Here is a 20892-nt window from a genome sequence, read left to right on the forward strand (position 1 = left end):
AATATGTACATTTTATATGTGACTATTATGGGGGTTATTTATGCTTAAAATGTTCGAAAATTATATCACCATTAATATCATGATTCACTTTTATTAATTTCTGATGAACTATCTAAAAATATAATAAAACGCAACAAAAGTCTTAATTTTGGACTACTATTTTGTAAACGAAAACACCTTATTTGAAACCTTTCCAAGTCCACCGATTTCAGGAAAAACGTATCTTAGAATATGTCTAATCTGATGTTTCTAAAACACTATTCAAAACCATATAATGCGGAATTCGTTTTCATGGAAATTGATATAATGCTTGTGTCCTCTTATTTTTTCATTGAAATTAAAAAAAAACCGCGAAATAAAAAAACCTGAAATTAATTATGACGTCATATAAATTTTGAGGTCATAACTGAAATAAAGGGTAGTTGGTGTTACGTCACAATGAAAATGTGTGAGTTATCTCCCTGTAACCGCAAACCTTACCTTAAGAAAGGAGCCAAGCTGACATAAGAAATTATTTATAACAATTTTTGTTAAACAAAAAACAATTGTAATCACATGTAAATCCTAACGGCCGTGTCGATTGAACATTTGAAATATAAATTGCTTATTTTTTTGTGTAAATATCATCTAGTTGTGAAGATGAATCTAATTCTAAATGAATATGCTAAAGATTCTTCGAACATGAATTATACGAAGTCAATAAACATATCCAAATTCTGACTGAGATCTATTCCAGTGGAACAAGGGAAAACATACAAAGGGAATTAATTTGACCCAACACTATAGTTAAAGTTATATTCTTTATTGTAGTATACTCTACAATAAAAAAAAATAATTTTAACTAAAGTGTTGGTTTAAGAACGCTTAAATACGAACATAAATATACCCCTCCACCACCCCAACCCCAAAAAATAATGTTAATAGCGAGCGTAGCGATCTCAATAAAGAACGTGTACGAACGGAGAAAATTCGAGTTGAGATCTGCACATTGTTCAATGAAATTGTTATGAGGCTACGTGAAATATTCTAATTCCCAAAATGTCCCAGCTTTTAGTTCACGGAGACTATTTTCAAAGTAACTACTTTAAAATTAGTCAGTTTTGAACAATTCAGACCTTTGGTTTGAAAGTAGCAACCATTGCAATTATCAATCAACAAAAAAATGTAGCAAACAAAACTTATCAATAAAAATAGTATTAATCCCATAAAGTTATCAAGTAGTTCATTATCAAAGCATACTAGTTAGATTGATTAGAAGTTAATTTTGCATATGAATTACACTGTTAGAGTTAATGTATTTATTGAAATTTATTAAAATCCTTAACCATAATGAGGTTGCTCTTAATCCTAAATAAAACTCTTAAATGTCTTCTTAAATGTCTTCGTAAATCTAAAGAGTTTGCAATAAAGATCTGCATAATGACCCATCTATAGTAGATACATAATAAACGATGCGAGTCAATATGCAACAATTTTCTTCGTTTGATTTATTCACCTTTGATATGTTTGTTCTCTTCGAAATATCACATGGAAAAACATTGTCCAAAAGTAATGATATCTGTAGTTCCATTGATGTCAGATACTTTTACTTTATTGTGTACATTTCAATAGCCCCTATATTTTCGTCCATGATACACGAACGACGCAAACAATGCCGACATTCTTTAATCTTCAACCCCACAGTCTTGTTTTTTTCTGAACGAGAATTCAGTAGCTAACAAAGATGTAAATGAGAGTTTGTTACTTCTACTGCTAAAGTATACATTTTTTCCCATCTAATTGTGATTTTCTTCCATTTCCCTCTACTTTGTCCCTGGTTTCTAATTCCCACCACAGAAAAGTAAGGGATAAATAGAGACATATATGTACATGTATAAATATGTCTGTTTGTATATCAAACGAAATTAAATAATATATCCGTTGTATTTAAAATTTTGATAACCAGTTGTTAATTAGTTAAATTATTCTTCTCATTTTAAATGCCAATACAGCTTGTCAATGGATTATTAAATAAACAACGAGGCTTACATACCTGTTATCTGGCGCTTCTCATCCGATTCCGCAATATCTACCTCTAACTTAACAAACTGAACACAGTTCACCGTACTGTAACTTAACTGTTTACTTGACCTCTATTACAAGAACAAAACTTTGTATCAAATTTACGATGATTTATTTTCCGTGATTCGGAAAATGTCGCGAACAAAGCAAAAATTGGATACAAGTGGAAAAAAACTAATATACGGTACATCTGTTTGAATCAGTTGAATGCAAAATATCCCTAGAGTACCTTTGATCATCCTCAGTCAGCTGTATTGTGTTGAGTCAGTAATTTCGGGGTGGGAAACACTTTCATGAAGTTTCATTATTATTTCATGAGTATCATATTGATTGATTTTATCATCTTTTCACAAACGTCCAAGCATAAGGTAAATTAAAAAAACAAAAAACAAAAAAATCCCCCTCCCCCTATAAATTTGGTTTTTCCAAGTGTATAAACAAAACAGACTGTGCTGTTTGCTCTTATGAGCATCGCCGACAGTAATGGAGGTAGCCCCGACTGTTGCACTTTTTAGGCTTAATTGTGTACCAAGTTCACTTTGGCGTTTAATGGCAAAACAGGGCTGCTATACATTACCAGGTAATATTTAAAGTATAAATTACTGTCGACATAACATAACGCCTGTGTTAAAATACGGTCTTAATGTGAACAGGTAGGTTCGTTATGTTTTAATTATAGTTACATAGCGTAGATTTTGAAAATGTGAAAACAATGTTGTCTTGAACTTTAATTAAGAAGTCTGTGTATGATTATTTCTCAAGCTTAGCTGACTTACCTTGAGAAAGGTGAATATACTAAACTATTAATATAATTGTTTAATGTCCTTCCTAAGTATGGTAGTTATTGCTTCTTATTTTTAGGTATATAAGTTTAACAAAATGCTCTTTAAAGCAGATGTCTTAATCATGATTAAGGTTTTAAAAATCACAATGAAACTGACAAAAGATCAACAGATTTGATTTTGTATTGTCAAATACATGTTTTTTTAATAATTTGTTTTAAAAAAAATCAGCGGAGCAATCATTTACTATAAGAAAGGCTAACAAACTCGTTTAAAATTGGTGACTTTATGTATCATATAAATGATAGACGATTTGCAAGACCAGGCGTATCCTGACTAACTTCTTTGATTTTATTTTAAATACATTGCCCACAGAATCATTCACGCAAAGCATGGATAAAAAATCCCGGTGTGATTTTTTTAAAATGCTGATTGCAGGTCACGCATAACAATAACAATTTATTTAGAAATTCCCGCTCAATAGGGCACCGTCGTTTTTCTTTATACCGCTGTAGCTTTGTGTGTAGAAACAGTCAATTTACGATTTGTCTTTCAAAAACAATGTTAAATATCGACAAAACATCTAACCTAGCAATATATACAGTACTGATCAGACCAGTAGACCCCAACTAAACCTCCGGATATTTTCGGGGTTAAATCTGGGTTTACTTTTTGAAAATTTGTGTCCAGTTGGGGTTTACTTTGGGTTTACTCGGGGTTTTACTTTGGGTTTACTTGCGGTTTGCTTTTGGGGTCCTCGTTAAACAGTGAAATGTGAAGCAGACCCGTCTATTCTCTAATTATCTTACTACCTGTAATTCCCATTCAATGCCTTTTCGAAATAAACGGGGTCCATTGTAATAAACCAAGAGTAAACCCTGAAAGTAAACTAAGATTTAGCTTAAGTTTACTTTTTTGTTAGGTTGGATCTGATCAGTACTGTGTTTGTAATTGTGTATCTTAACTGCCGTGAACGATGGACAGACTTGTTAATAAATTTTATTTAAACTTTAAACTGCAATTGATTACACCCGTGGGAAACATTAGCTATTTTTTTTTTTGGAACGGGGCCAAGTAGGGATAATTCTATATATCGGCGTCATACAGGTAGCACATTGCTTAAAAAACTGTCCTTGATCTGTTCTCAATCATTAATAGTCATACCTTTTCATGACACTACACTGTTGCATGTCTGCTTTCGAAAAATGGTAAGAAAAACCGTTGAGGCATGTAAAATGATATTTAAGAATATATTTTTTTCAGATCTCGCAATTAATTCCCTGGTGGACCTCTGAAGACAGCGCACCATAAAGTCGCTAGAAACATCGATAAAGATGTCAGGCCATCGGAGTGTTTTCAATGTCCGTTTCATTTTCTTTTACATGTGCTTTCTGCATGCATGCATTTCTAGAACATTGAACGAGAGTCGTCAAAAAAGATACACGGAGGTGATTTAATCAATGTTGTTATGCTGAACATTAAAGCTACTTGAAATGTACAATTTGAAATTTCTACGAAAATGTTTTAAAAAGGTGTACAAGATGATCAGTATGATCAATATGTTGATTTCATTTTGAAATGATTTAGTTAATTATGTGCTTTATTATGTATAAGAGGGAGTGATAAATTAAATTCACGATAAAAATAACCATAAGCAAATGCCAAATTCGCTGTCTGTTAACAGTACAAGGATCATGGTTAGTCAATAAACGAACAATATGATAAACTTTGTTATATCTTTTAAACGATTCATTACAACAGGATGATACTTGTCATGAGTCGAAAACAACCATAGAAAAAGTTGACAATTGTCCTCAAAACATTGGAATACTCAACAGAAGATCGATTAAAAAGAATTGTAGCAGACATCAAACATGCACCGGGGATCGTTTGGTTTATCATTGTGTTATGAATGGAGGGGGACTTGTAGAGGTCTGCGCTCCCAGAAGTCTAATTACAGGTACTTATAAGTCAATCAATGTACATGTAACAATCAAAATAATGTTTGATAAACTAGAACTTCAAAGTGTGTTTTTAAAGCAATGATGTGACACTACTCGAGGAAGAGGGTGTCAGAAGCGTGCGTTTGATGTGAGATTTTAAAAGATCAATGCGAATGTTTCTCTATTTGTCGAGATAGTGTTGTTGTCATAGGCAAAAACCCATCGTGAACCCTGGACCCTGGACCGGTAAATGTCCGATTAAAAATAAACTGGCGACTTCGAGAGAATAATGACGTATATCTATTATTTTAGGACCCATCAGCTTGAAATTCAGCATGACTGTATCTCAGAGATCATTTTTCTGAAAACAACATGCACATTGCGAATGTTATAAAAATTAATTGATTTTTTAGGCTTTTGAAGCGAGTGGGTAGTTTCTTTTAATCTAGATCAGCGTTCAATCCCTTTCTTTATTCATGGTTACATTGAAATCACACCAATGACCCCTCGCGCCAACATCCGTGCCAACGAGAGTTATTTGTATACGTTGTAGAACTTGTTAATCAATCGTTGTAAATTTATCAATCGTTGTAAAATAAATAAAGTTCAGTTCAGTTCATTGAAATTAATGTTAAAAAGGGCTTGGCCCCTGTGTAGTTGTATCATAGAAAAAGTGCCTGTCAAACTCGGTATCTGATGGTATAAACTATGCATCGAAGTAAAACATGTGAGTCAGCATGCTCTGCTCAGAGTTACATGTATATGGCAAAGCTCAATGAAAAAAATAAAACGCACTTTATTTTGTTTTTCAAAATTTGGATTTTTTTCTCTTTTATTGTTGAAATATGCATCATGTTAAAGAAACATGTAGTACATCATAAAATTCTAATACAATATAGTCAATTCACAAATAATTTCTTAAGATGTTTAAATGCAATATAGTCCATTCAAAAATATTTTCGTATGAAGGTTAAGATATTATTATTAGATCTTAATTTCTTCGCACAAAACATCAAGTTTCTAAATAATGTTTCTTTCCAACATAATTTCATAATCGAAATTACATTTCATTTTGTGTTTGAAAATTGTAAACATAAAAAAAATATCATTTGTTTAACATAATTGTTTGAATATAAATATCTTTATAAAACCTAGAAGTATAATGTTTCATTTTTTTGTGAGACGCATAAAAATCCTTACTTGTTGCCATATTTGTTAAACTATTTCACAATAAAATAACATAATATATATATATATATATATATATATATATATATATATATATATATATATATATATATATATATATATACACTCAACTAACTTACATGCATCACATAGTGAAGATACATTTTCTTTTCACTTGTCTTCTGCCAAAAGGTTCTTTAAAATACAGAGTAGTAGCTTTTAATGCTTAAAAAATTAAACATTCTTAGAAATGTTTAAATTCTGCAATATTATTTTCATACATTTGTTTGATATTATAGTCATAATTTTGTTTAGCTCAGTTGAGCTGAAAGCTTATTTGAAGTTTTGTGATAACATTTTGTTAATCGTCCGTCTATCCGTAATTTTTTTTCATCATTATCAACATCTTTTCCAGAATCAGGGGGTTAAATTAAACCAATCTTGACACAATGCACCATTAAGGGGAACGGTGATTCAAAGTTGTAAATATTAAGGATCATACCCTTTTAGGTGAAGAAAATTAGGAATTATTGAGAAATTAAAAAAAAAATATTCAACTCAAAAACCATTTGGCCAAGAAAATTGAAACTTAAATTGATGAATCTACATGTATTGAAGAATGTAGATTCAAAGTTGTAAAATTATGATCAGATGGGTGGGGCGGGGCCACAATACGGAGTCGAATTTTTAAAGAGGAATTTATTAATTTAATCATAAAAAATCTTCTTTCCAGAAATTAATCAGCTAGAAAAGTTGAAACTTGTGTGGAATCATCCTAATGTGGAATGAATACAAGTTTGTTCAAACCATGACCCCCACGAGTAATGTGATGCCACAATGGCAGATGAAATTTTACATAGGTATATTAAGAGTAATCTTTAAAAATATTATTCTCAGAATCTAATCAGCCAGAAAAACTGAAACTTGTTCAAGTTTGTTCAAACCATTCTCTCCGGGGGTAGAGTTGGGCCACAGTAGGTTTGGGGCTTGAACTTTTACATAGGAATATCTAAGGTAAATTTTTAAAAATTTTCCTTTTAAAACTGAATGCCCCCAAAAAACTGAAACTTGTGTGGATGGATAGATTCAAGTCTGCTCAAACCATGATCCCCGGGGGAAGGGTTTGGCCACAATGGTGGTTAGGGGACAAATATTCACATAGGAATATATGGAGAAAAATCTATAAAAGTCTTCTTCAAAAGGGAATTGCCTAAATAAGCTGTCACTTTGGTGAAAGCACCCTCAAATAATGTTCAAATTTGTTAAAATTGAAATCTTCAGGAGTAGGGTGGGTCCACATTTGGGATTTTATTTTACAAAAGAAAAACGTTTTCATTATTTTATTGTATAGTTTGACTTGTACATGTATGCAAGCATTTTGACTCATTGCTAATTGTTTCAAAATATTTAGACTTTGGATCATGGACGACTTTTGGGCCCCACATGGGATTCAGAGTTTAATATATGTTGATATCTGATAAATAAACAATTGTTTATCAACAACTGTTTGTTAAGGGGATAATGGATTATTATGTATAAAGGATCGTCATGTTTTATCCTACTTTGTCCATAAATTTTGTGTTTTGACTCCATAAACCTGGTTTTATTATGTCTGTTGCTGCTCAGGTGAGTGATGTATGCTTGGGCTTCTTCGAAAATGTATTTATTTTTTCACCATGTCAACACAAGTTAATCCTTTCTGGAAGGGCGTTATAAGTGTATACCATTTTTTAAAAATCATAACACTTACATGTAAGACACTTCGAAAAAATGTGTAACTATAACAAAATTTGAACTTTGTTTTTAATAAGTTTGCAGTAAAAAAAACCTTGTAAACAGATGACTACGTGTAAAATGTATCGTCATTAGGGTCAGGTAGAACACAACCAAAAATAGAGACCAGTATAAACAAGCTAAAGTAAATGTTTACGATCATAATGATGGCTAAGCTTTGTTGTCAATAAATTATTGTACAACAATATTGATAATAAGCGGACAAAACAATAGTTAATTAAAAGGGTCTAAGAAACGAATTTGAGCTCAAATATTTTATTTCAGTGTTAACGACCAGAATATTAGTTAAAATTGGGTATTTTTAATGCTTTGTCAAAATTTGAAAGTCGAATATTGAGTTATAAGCAAGATACAGAGTTTGCAAATCTTTGTTTTGATAACAGATCTCGAACGTAAATATTTTTTACATATGTGTTTTACTGGTAAAAGCTTTTTGAATAAAATCTTCTGTTGATATCATTATAAATTAATAGATTTGTGAACACATTGAATCGATTTACCTTGTTTGTCACGAGTCATTTTGTCAAAGAAATGGTTATTCTATATTTTACATCATATGTATACAAATACAACAGTTAAACACCTGAGCTATGTTTAAAGTACAATGAGACATTACCTCTGAATCTCTTATAACATTTAGATGGTGGCCAATCATTCAAAAAAGTTAACCATAAACATACAAATAAAAAAAGTATTGATGATCGAAAATCGTGCCTAACTCCCTTTAATGATATGGTATAAAAGCTTGATACCTCTAAACATTAAAAGTCGGTTTTCAAATCCAGATCAATTAAATCACTTCGTAGATTCGGGCATTTGATTTAAATAATATATGACTGTGCGTTTGTTTTTCAGATTAACTAAAATAGATGTCATCATGGTTGTCGTGAGTGTTTAAAACAAACGCCATTTACAATATAACTGTACCTTGATCTCAATACATGTTAACGCAAAGCAATGTAAACCTGTTCGTATTATCATAAACATAAGCACAAGTTTTTCTCGAATGTGTCGATTGTAGAAAGAGAATTGAGAAACTGCTGTCTGCTTTTCAGGTCATCTATCTTATTCATCTTTTTTCCTTAATATCTCAAATCAATTTTAACAAGTTAAAAAAAAAAAAATCATTTATCATTGAATAATAAAAATTCGATTTTTTTCCTAGGTGCGATGACTTAAATTGACTTCGTCCAAAAAAAAAACCTTAACTGTTTTCATTTTAAAATATGCAATTTTTCAAAGTGCATTGTAACAGACGTAAACTGAAAACACATCGGGGTTGCAGGCTCTTAAATAACTTTCATTTCTACAAAAAAAATAAAAATAAAAAGTAACAGATCTCATCAAGTAATTCACTTACGAAATTTATTCTACTCATTTTTTGGCAGATCATACAACAAAAATCTCTCAAATATAAAATTTGATAATAATAGATATGGAAATACCATTATGTATTTAAATACTTTTAGGAAACAATTTTTGGTATACATTCCAATATGAACATCTGTGTCTAAGCATACGTACAAAATATATAAGTGTGTGTGAGAAAGTTAAAGAAATATATAAGAGGACTATTATATAAATGCTGAACAAAAACAACAACGATTTTTTGAGCAATGTACCAATGCTTGTTTTTCTATATTCCTTTTATTTCAATGCGTTTATTCTTCTTTTTTTCTAGGAAGGTTTTGTCCATATTATGAAACGGGATTAGGAAGAGTCATTGAGAACACAAGGAAACGCTGTATTATGTGTCCGTTTCAGTATCAATCAGATGAATATTTGAAAAGTAAGAGTTACACACACACACACACACACACACACACACACATATATATATATATATATATATATATATATATATATATATATATATATATATATATAATTTCTTTTTTAAAATAATTGCTAGATAAAGAATGTATTCCTGCATCTTTGACTAAAGAAGGTTCCAGTGGACAGAGTTCTTCGATCAATGCAAACATTACTACACCTAAACCTAATCCAAGCAACACAAACAAAGGAATATCCATTGCTGAAGATTTAGGAAAAACAGATTTTATCTTTACTGTTAAGGTGAGCGATTTGAATTGTATTGCGCACAATTTTAAGCAACACTGTGATAATCTTTGTATTTATGATTTTTAAGGGAATGGTTTGATACCATATATGATTTTGATTACGATTAACAAAATTCAGTTTTATTTCTTGCATTGTTGTAGAAATATTTAAGTTTAACATGTTTTTTCTTCTCGTCATTTGGAGAATTACGTTACCTCATCTGGACTAAAACATCTAATGAGGTTTTTTAAACAATTCGTTCGTCCGCCTGATTGTTAATTTTTATCATCTTTGATCTCTTATTCAGAATCAACAAACCAAATTTAACCCAACTTGGTTTAAAACATATTTGTTAAAAGAGCATTCTATATTGTTTTAATAAAAGGCGAAACCTTGGTAAAATAGGACAATAATCAGCAAAAATAGAGTGCAACACTGAAATAGATTTTAGAATAAGAAAGAATTATAAGATAAAGAATGAATGTTAATACTTACACCAAATTTGTAAAAAAAAGTTATGGTTTTCAGTTATAAAACCATGACCTGCAGACCAACTCTAGGGTCAAAAAGGTGTTTCCATATTTGACATAGAAATATATAGAAACATATTTAAATAACTTTTGAGATTATGCACGCGGCTTCAGATATGTAATATTGGTTCTAAATTTGCAAAAACATGACTTCAAGATCGATTCAGGAGCCCTAATAGGGATGTCAATTTTAAAGATAGAAATATACAGGGAATATATTGAACAATCTTCTTTTTTTTTAAGAACTACCAATCCAATAACTGTGACATCATTATGCAAGAATTCGTAGATAGTGAAGATTCGAAATTAATTAAACCATGACACACGGGCCCATACTGGAGCTGTAAGATAAATTTAAAGTTCGGCATATAAATATGTATGGGGAAAATGTGTCAAAATTCTTCTACAAAAAAACAGCGATGCTATAATATGTGAGATAAATATGCACGCATCTTCAGGTAGAATAAATTGTAAAAACAGTGACCCCGTGCAACATCGATAATGGAGCCATATAAAACTTAAAAGTTAAGAAAATAAAAAATTATAAAAAAAATCGTTAAATGTATTGTCTAGAGTTTAATTTCGTCAAAATAATTAAAAAGGTACAATTTGTATGACTATTACGCAACCATTTATAAAGAGGGTAAATTGTAAATAATGCTATAAAAAATATTCCCACGGAGTATCCCTAGATTGTAAAAAGTCTAACCCTTTAAACCTGTCATTGAACCTTCAATAAAGCGTTTTTTTTAAATTTTACATTTATTCATTGTATTTTCATAAAAAAAATAAGATACATATTGGTTTTACATTTTTGTTTTCCGTATCACCGTCCATGTATACATGTACGAACGTGTACATCAGTAAAGAAATATGCTTTTTGATTTACAGAGGTACATGAAAATGGAAGATATTAAAAAAAAAACTCAATCAATTACTGCTCTTGTTACTAAAAAAAATATATGAAATATTACACTACTAGTTCTGTTCAAAAAAAGATTTCTAGAGCGACCACTGGTTATCAAAAATTAACAATTTTGAATTGTGCAGTGCTTCAGATCTTTCAATGTAATATTTCATTTTTAAATGACATAATAGGCCACACAAATTTGGAAATCTACTATGCAACGAACATGAATCAAAGTACTAAAGTACTAAAAGCCGGGCTTTTTTGATGTGTTTTTATGCATATAGTGTAGTGAAAACTGAGAAACTCTCTCTCTCTCTCTCTCTCTCTCTCTCTCTCTCATTCTTTTAATTTCGGCAATGCGTCAGAGTGCGACCAAATTCCAAATTTTGTAAGCGGCGATAAACAAAAATATGTATGTCTAGTAGAAAAAGTTCAACAGTTGCTATTTATTTTTGCAACAAGCGTTATAAATTCAATCCCCATTTCTTCAATGTGCAGCAAAGTAGTTCATGGATATTCATGCGCATTGTATGTGTCCAAAATGCATAGTTTTATTTTTAAAATACGTAAGGAATAAGGAAACTTAAAAGATAGATAATTCTCTTAAAAATTAAAAAAAAAAAACACTTTTGACAAAACGTGGCTCTTTGTGTGACTATTTTGAATAGCGGAAGCTTTTACTTTGACGCTGTTCAGTTTTTTGGTTTACTTTTGAAGTTATGCTATTTATAGTAACATTGGTGATTTGCCTGCCCACAGCCAGAACTCTCAGCAGAGCACGGCTAAAAAATAAACTGTTTGTAACATCATATAATATAATGTATTACATTGTTATTACCATATAATGGTGTCTCACCTAAAATGATATTGGTAACATTAAACCGATTCTATTAGAGGTTGTTGTGTATATATGCAAGCTAAAATTTCAGAGGTAATATTTTTTCACACATAATAAAGATATGCAGATTAGTTCCTATTTCAGTGCCACAAAATCAACAAGTCTTCGGTTTTGATTTTGATTTTTTAAAGGTAGTAACATACATAGAGAATCCTCTGAAGGATTCAGTACTGCAATCATTATTATGATGAATCCATTTTAATGTTTAAACAACAAACACATCTTGCATACATATATTATCAAGTCCATGTCGTTACAGCTCTTCATTACATTTGTATACTGAAGTTGGAACAATAGTGTTCTTGTTTATAAAATTATAAAACACTTAAGTACATTTCCCATTTAATAAAAATAAATTCGAAATAAAATAGGTAAATATGGACCACATCTATTTTCCTCAACATTTTTATTCAATGACAAACATTTTAAAAAAAGCAGGAATAATACTTTTGTAATGAATTACACATATTCTTGAAATATTGAATTTGCTAACACATGTTTTTGGATAATCAGTAACCGTCATTTGATAAGAAATCACCAACATTTTTAACACCATTTTTTGTAGAAAACACTGTAGCAGTTGTTATTAATCCTAATTTTAGAATTCAGCCATACTGGAACATTAAAAAAATTGTTTTACGCATCAGTATCCATTATGACTTATTGCCATGAGGTAAAAAAGTCATACCAAAAAAAAAACCCCATTATTTTTAGGTATCAAAATAATTGAGATAAATGCATTACCAAAATCAAATATTTTAACAATGTCTCTACCATTATTTGCTAAGAACATATCTGACCATGGCTTGTTGTTTTTGGTTAATTTCTTTTTAAATAAAAAGGACAATAACAAACTGTGAACCATCTCAAAAGTCCATAAAACGAAATTCAAATTCAAAGCAAAGCGACACGGACCTCAAAAATAGACAGAAGTATGATCAGGTACCTAGGAGGAATGAGTATCCTCTGCTGACCGGTCACACCATCCATGTGCTCTTTGTCGTAATCGGGAAAAAAATCGGAAAAGTCCGTACACAATTAAGTGATTAATTGTGGTCTAACAATTAGTAGTTTGTATTGTAAATAAATAAATGATTAAGTTTTGGCAAAATAAGAGTTTAAACAATTGTCACATTGTTTACGAAATCCGTAGTATAAATATATCTTGAATAACATTACTGGATACTTAATAATGTACCGTATGTTTCTATACTTTCTTTTGATAAAAACAATAAAAACACACCAGTAAAGAAAAAAAAAATCTACATTAATTCAACTGATATGAATTATATCAACTAGTGCATGGTAGATCTATATAATTAAAATAAGTGCAAAACATTTTCTTTATCTCTTATAATTATAACATTTACATTAATATCATCTACGATGAGCATCAGTTATAAATTTGAAATAAAATTGAATCAACATATATAATTGTTGCAGCCACACCATTTTATTATATACACCTTAAATATATCCCCTTCATGCTACTGTAAAATCGAGTGTTCGATTGTATTTGCCGTAATTAAAAATCTGACCAGCGAACACCTCATGCATTTACAACGTTGAGCTCTCCAAGAATGGCACAGAACAGCAAAAGAAATCCCAGTTTTCCAGCTCCTGAATTATCAATTTAATGGAAGAAGTTGAAAAAAGAAACAAGTGCTATTTGCCAAGCAAAGTATAACAGTGTGCAACAGTATGAAGAAAAGGCTTGGGAATATATTGCAGAACGAGTAAATGCAGTTATTTTGTTCTAACGTCATGCGTTCGGGGAAGGATGTTAAAAAGAAATAGACTTGCAAGTCTAGCAAAAGCAAGAAGAAGCTGGCGCTTAATAAAAGAGAACAAAGAAAAATTGGTGGGGGTCTCTACCATCCAATGTGTCTATAACCCCCATGGACGAGAGAATTAAAGAAATTACAGGCGTGGGATATAAACGTGCTGGACGAGGCCACGACATCGTCCAACAGTCCCAAGCCCACAGATGCCTCTTCTATTATGGAAAGTACAGATAATGGTAAGTCAAATAGTGTTACATTTGTACAATTAAAGACCATCTATGTTAATTATCTTTTTTGTCTTTTGAAAATCATTTCAAAAGTAAATAGAGAGAGAGAGAGAGAGAGAGAGAGAGAGAGAGATTTAAGGACAATTACATTTATTTTGAAATTGTGAATTTTTTAAATAGTTTAGGCATTTGTTTTTAAAAGCATTTACAATGGAAATAAGTAAAAAAATATGTATACCGGATAGACATCAAATTATAATTTTTTTTTATTTTTGTAGATGAACAGGTGACTTTGAAGAAATGTGTGGGAAAGAAGCGAAAAAGAGTCGAAAATGGATATGAAAACTCTACATGCACACTTGTGGAGATAAACAGCGTCTTCGTGTTGAGGAAGACAGACTGCAATTCGAACGAAACGCCTCGAAATTGAAGAAGAGCGTCTCAAGTTAGAAAAAGAAAAGCACAACTTATACTTATGTCAAATGGGCATTATTCCAAGTGTAGATATCAGTGTGCGACCGGAGTCGGAGCAGCATTCAATTTAGTGAATTGTTTTTTACTAGATCTGTTTCCGAGATTAGTGTTCTTTTATTGATTGTTGATTATAAAGGAGGCTGAATTTTTGAAAGATATATCTATAAAAATATCAAATGATAATTTTGAAACCATAAAATCTTAATTTTTTCTCTAATAATTCAAAATTGTAATTTACGGACCATTTGGCCTCCTAAAAACCTGTATACAAATGCATGTCTTGCATTAAAATGATGAAATATCTTTGAATTACTATAACTTTTGATTACAATATTCAAAGAAAAGATGGCAATTACTTAGTACTCAGAATCGAATTTGAATTAATCTTCTTCTAACTTCAGCACCGTAATTGTTTACTCCTTGGAATATAACATTGTCTGGTTGTTGAAAAATACGACAATTAATTCTGTTTCGGGGCACAGGGACGTTGTTTTTGATGCAAAGGTTATCTAGCACCACACAAGCAGTCACGATTCGACAAGCTCTCTTGGGCCGGAAAAGTAGTGTCCCTCGGGAGCGATCGATGCATCGGAACCTCATTTTAAGGACACCAAACGCTCGCTAAATGGGGGTCCTGGTTTTAGCGTGGGAATCACTGTATGACTCCTCATGGGGGTTACTTGGGTTCAGTGACGGGTATTAGTAAGTAATACTTTAACGGGCACGCACTGTCACCAACTAGACAACCTCTGTTAATGTTGCCATTCTCAAACATTTGACACAAAACAGAATTTGAGAACACATATGCGTCATGAGATGATTCAGGCCACTTTGCTACCGAATTCAAAACTTTTAAATTCGAATCGCAAACTGCCATCACATTAATTGAATAAAAGTTTTTTTTTTTCTGTAAACAAACAAATACTTATGAGTTAAAGGTGCCTGAATAGGAATATGTGTCCCGTCTATTGCCACTATCACATTTAGGAAATTACATATACGAGCGAAGAAGCCCAGTATAATAGTGTTTATATCTCAATTAAATGTAGACAGGACTTAAGGCAACTAGAGTAGATGTAACAGCGTAAACAATTCTGGACACACTTGCTTTACTTATACATGTACCATGAAGATATGCACATACGGCTTGAAAACTGCCACTTGCATAAAAGCAAAGCGCAACCATGACTTGCAATGATATTGGAAGGGCATGTGATCTTTTGGTTGGGTGCTCTAAACGATCATTGAGCTCAATACATAAGTCAAAGATAACATGTTTTGGCAAACGTAACTTCTCTAAGATGTCACAATCGTCCTTAAATCTAATGGGTTGATTCTGTCCCTGAATACACGCTCACGCCATAAAAGTTGCCTATTTCTTATCAAAACATAGGCCGCCGGCATGTTTAAAATTGACTTAAGAGAGGTGTCTTGGTGTCTTAGGATTTTGAACAATCTAAAGATTAACACAAGTTAAGACACTTTTGTGAAACAGCTATGAAAAAAACTAATGAAATTTTTTGGTTTTAAGACAGATATTTGTCATACGATAGCTTTGTGAAACGGGCCCCAGGTATATGATTCCGTGTATGGCATTATATGTCTTAAACAAATCTTGTGTTTTCACCAATATATCTACTTTTCATGAATTCCTGCTGTGTATCAGAGACAATTAAATCAAGTATAAGTTTTAATGTACGACCAAAAATAAAGTTCAAATTAGTTATTTAGTCAACATTCAAGCCTTTCCAATCATAAACAAACATCCTCCAAATCCATTATGCTTAGAAACGCAATAATCGGCATATCTCTCTCCCCTTTGATCCCCCAAACATTCTCCCATCATGGGAGTCAACACCAAATTGACGATGTTGCCAATTTCTATGTACTGTTGCCCGATGTAGGCGATTTCTGCAATGTTTCGGGCGTACAACTGGTCGACAAGTTTTAAGATTTGCTGAGATAAGTCTGTTAATAACAGTTTGAATAAAGATCGTTCTGTCTTTTCTTCTCTGAAATTCAGCACTAAGTAAACAGCACTTTGGAACGGTCCTTGGAAACATTGGCAAAATAACGGTCCTCACGGACTGTCGTACATCTTGGACACCCAAATGTTGGTCTGCTTTGACGATCTCGTGCCTGTACATATCGGTTCCATAAACGATTTTTTACGTCTCATAAATCATTAAATTTTTCTGCAACTTGGCATTGTGTTTTGTCAGCTTCATTTTTCATTACTGCCCTGAAGCGTTCGTCCAAAAAAGGGTAGATTTTCAACAAAAGTTTGATTGAAACTAGAAGTGGCGTACATTACATATAGTTACAAATTATTCTTATAGGATTTAGGCAAAAACACCAAATACGGCTTAAATGACGAGTCAGTTGCATCAGGAGAAGATTTGAGAAAGTATGTAATAAACTAAGCTGCGATGCTTGACCTTTTATTTATAGCCTCTAAATATTTTTATCGTATCATTAACATTAAAAATTTATTAATAATTGCTTCTGGTTATTGTTCTCCCTTTATTTCGTAATAGCATGCATAATTCAACTTGAATTTAATATATTATATACTTGCACGATTTATACATATTTTGTACTGAAAATTATACAAAACATTGCTTATGTATTTTTATGTTTATATGATTTCAAATTCCATGTAAAGGTTCTTTTTTTAATCCTCTTAATCTAAATTTCTTATTAACAGCGAAGACACAGAAAAACATACTGATCAAAATGATACTGATATCATTGTGTTAGTGGTAGTGATCAGCATTTGTTGTTGTCTTGTTTTTTGGATTTCACTGACCTGCTTCTTTCGAAAACGTAAGTTCTTAAATTAAATTCACAATAAATATATCGTTTGCATTTTTTTTTATTAATTCCCAAAATTGTCGTTTTTGTATTAAATTTTGATCAAAATGAGTTTGGATTGTGAATAATAAATTAAAATTATTATACACATCTGTTTAAAATATCATATTTGTACAATTTTACTTATGTTTTGTAGGCTTGAAAACATTTTGCTCAATGCATGAAGATGGACAGAAACATATTAACATTCAAAAAGTAATAAATTTAAAATGACATATCAGATCAATTTAAAATTTGTTTTATATAAAATGCTTATTTACTTCTTTTTTCTTCAATTTTCAGGATTCAAAAGAAGCTCAATTTAACGACCTGTGTTCTGGGAGTTGTGAACCAATGATTATAAAAAAGGAGTAAACGTCATTTTGACACACATGATTTTTTTTAGGATCTAGTCAAGACATTTGAAGATTTTTTCATTTTAAGTTTTTACTCCAGATTATAGGTGGTCAAGGTCAATAAGTAACATTCGAATTTGGAGCTCCACTTTTTCTTTACTTAAAAATCCAGATGCAAATAGTTCAAGACGTGGCAGCATGCTATAGGCATCCCGTCTAACTTTGGTATTTAAACCACTCTCATTCTTTTAAACGTTAGAACAGTCACCACGGCACCATATCTTGATCTGTTGCCATTGTCACCACAATGTGAACTTGTTATTAAGTTATCTGACTTGCTGTGCTTTGTCGTGTGTTGTTTCGCATTATTATTTGATCAAATGATACCAATAATTATTGTTCTATACAGAAAATCACTTTATTATTCTAATTGATTGTAAACCATGCAAAACTATTACCATCCAATCATTGTAAAACTGACAATGGTTAATGACGGCAAAAATTTCTGAAACAAAGACAAAATCCAATACACACCGATTTCACGATGATTGGAAGAACTTCAAGATTAAAGCAATTTGACCATTAATGGATTCAAAAGACCATCTCACTCAACAGGAAGGACTGCTGCTGAGTGAACTGATGGACCACGAAACGAACATTGGCAGCTTTTCATCATGAAATATTTAACGAAAAACTCACTCTCCTAGCAGTGAGCGGCCACCGCGCTAACCACTCGGCCATCTAGGCAAGACAAAAATCTTGCTTCACTTTTTAGGCTTCACGATATCTTGAGATGAGAGAGAGAGAGAGAGAGAGAGAGAGAGAGAGAGAGAGAGAGATATTTTATAGAAGATTTGAAATGTTTGCTATGATACAATATAATGGTTTCAGTCAATGAAGAAAAAAAAACAGAAGAAAAAACGAAAGATCGTTTTAAAGGCCGAACTTTTTTACCGGGTGGTAAATCTCAGGTGAGGGCGGGGCTTAATTTCTAGAGGTGTGAAAGCCTCCGGGGCTGGAAGTCTACCTGCGATCGTGAACGCTGCTAATCACTATACACAGGAAGCAAATATTACACAAGATATAAATGATTAGTCAGAATTCGTCATCGTTTGAATATCTTTTTGTTTTAATGACCATACGACGCGATTTTATACGGAAATGTCGTCCGAGCACGTGTGTAAAGCACAATTAAAAACATTCAGTAAACTGATTCTGCTTTAAAGATTTAACTCAGTTCATTGTGTTTAGCACGGACATTGTTTAAGATGTTAATTTTAACAAATATAATTGTATAAGAAAACCATCAGTAAAAATATTCACTTGAATGTAAAGGCAGCCATTATACGATGACAACTAATGGATTTCGTTTTCCATGGAGTGACGTTTTCGTGCAACAAGTTCCATTTGAGTGTATAATCAGTAAATACAGCTTTAATAGCTCATAAGTTTGTTTTAAAAAAGAAAATTTTGTATGCATGTTTTGGGCTGCATGCGCATTCATCGTCATGAAATTTATTAGGTCATATACATTCAACATGATTCAAAAATAAATTGCGTATTTTCAATTACTGAATAATAAAACTATTTTTCTCATTTATCCGACCCTTTCACAATTCACTTATTACGGAACGAGAAAATAAACATGTTTGCCTATTAATTAAGGTGTCGCTTATAATTGAAGAGATGCTAAAATTAAATTGTGTTGCAGCAAAAATATTGCGTGCGGGGGGGGGGGGGGGTTTTGGTTATGTATGCCTTCCTGACTTTGGAGGAGAATAGTTACAACATGAGAGAGAGAGAGAGAGAGAGAGGGGGAAGGAGGGAAGGAGGGGGTGTATTTTTTCTTATTAAAACTATGTCACTACATGTATATCATGGGAGCATTCTTAGCTGTGCAAGAGAAGATACATGTAGATGTATTACATGTGCTGATAATGAACAGTGTTCAAATTCAAATTCAAAAGTATATAAATAAAAGTACCGTAATAGGGTGAAATATTATTTGAACACTGTTCGTTATCACCATATTTCATTTTTAATTTAACACAATACTTATTGTGATACCAGCGACTGGTGGGGGGGGGGGGGAGGATTTATAAATGTTTAACATGTTTAATATCCGACTTGATTTAAATAATAAAAAAACGCATCTAAAATGAGTAATATAAAGAGTATTTCGTTTATTCATACATGTTATGTTTTTAAAAAAATATATTTCAAATGGATTTAATCATCTAAAGACCACAAATACCCTTATAAGGGAATTACATAATATCTTGAACAAGGTGTCAGACTGACAATTTACAAGGGTTGAATATTGGGACATTCACACCTTTTGATCTACTGAAAGCATGTATACTATACACAGATACTGACTCGCTGATCTTCCTGTGAAGTAAAACTTCAAAGACATTTTAAAGTCCAGACCAGTTATCTTCTCTCTTTTGAAAAAAAATTCAGTATATTGAGCAATATGGTGGAATTTTTTTATAGTTAAAAAAGTTGTCCCTCCTCCACATATATGTTACATTAAAGTTTTAAAATTCAGATAATTTAAAACTATCTATAAATTGTAATTCATAGTTTTAAATTCTCTTAATTTTAAAACTTTAATGTAACATATATACTAATATTTATTTGACAATATTGATTAAATGAAATTCATTTTAAAAAAATCAACTAGATATTTAGTTACTAAAACATTGAGTTTGAAATATATAAAAGTATTTTCCCCTTTTTACTGAATAAGTTGCTATATTTTGTATGATAATTGGATTCCGAGTTTTTAGATAAATACATGCGTGGATCGGAGGACTGGGGGGGGGGGGGGGTGGTCAGAGGATAATTTTTTTTAAACTTACATAGTACAACTATCAAAAATATGTCTAAGCTCCCCCAGAAAACAAGTTTCCCTGCCCTTTCCCTGGAAAGAATTCTGACCGCGCATGTAATTATATATGAACTTAAAAAAATAGAAGCCCATTTTATCTCTTGTAAGCAATAGGAAAGAATCAAAACAAATCCAGAT

General features: G+C 31.6%; 1 protein-coding gene across 2 annotated transcripts; it reads left to right on the forward strand.

Annotated features, from left to right (window-relative positions):
* The first annotated feature begins 2619 nt into the window (after window positions 1–2619).
* LOC128169789 (uncharacterized) lies at window positions 2620–18003 on the forward strand. 2 transcript variants are annotated; one of them, XM_052835860.1, is made up of 9 exons: window positions 2620–2641; window positions 4107–4291; window positions 4605–4803; window positions 9450–9557; window positions 9681–9844; window positions 16992–17059; window positions 17360–17478; window positions 17663–17721; window positions 17809–18003. In XM_052835860.1, the coding sequence occupies exons 2-9, from the start codon at window positions 4178–4180 to the stop codon at window positions 17878–17880; spliced, it is 903 nt and encodes a 300-aa protein (XP_052691820.1). In that variant the 5' UTR covers window positions 2620–2641; window positions 4107–4177; the 3' UTR covers window positions 17881–18003. The 2 variants fall into 2 exon arrangements, with proteins under 2 accessions (XP_052691820.1, XP_052691819.1); XM_052835859.1 differs by lacking the exon at window positions 2620–2641 and adding an exon at window positions 2643–2714.
* Window positions 18004–20892: the final 2889 nt, after the last annotated feature.

This window comes from Crassostrea angulata, unplaced genomic scaffold (genome assembly GCF_025612915.1).
Source record: "Crassostrea angulata isolate pt1a10 unplaced genomic scaffold, ASM2561291v2 HiC_scaffold_214, whole genome shotgun sequence".
Taxonomy (NCBI): Eukaryota; Metazoa; Mollusca; class Bivalvia; order Ostreida; family Ostreidae; genus Magallana; species Magallana angulata.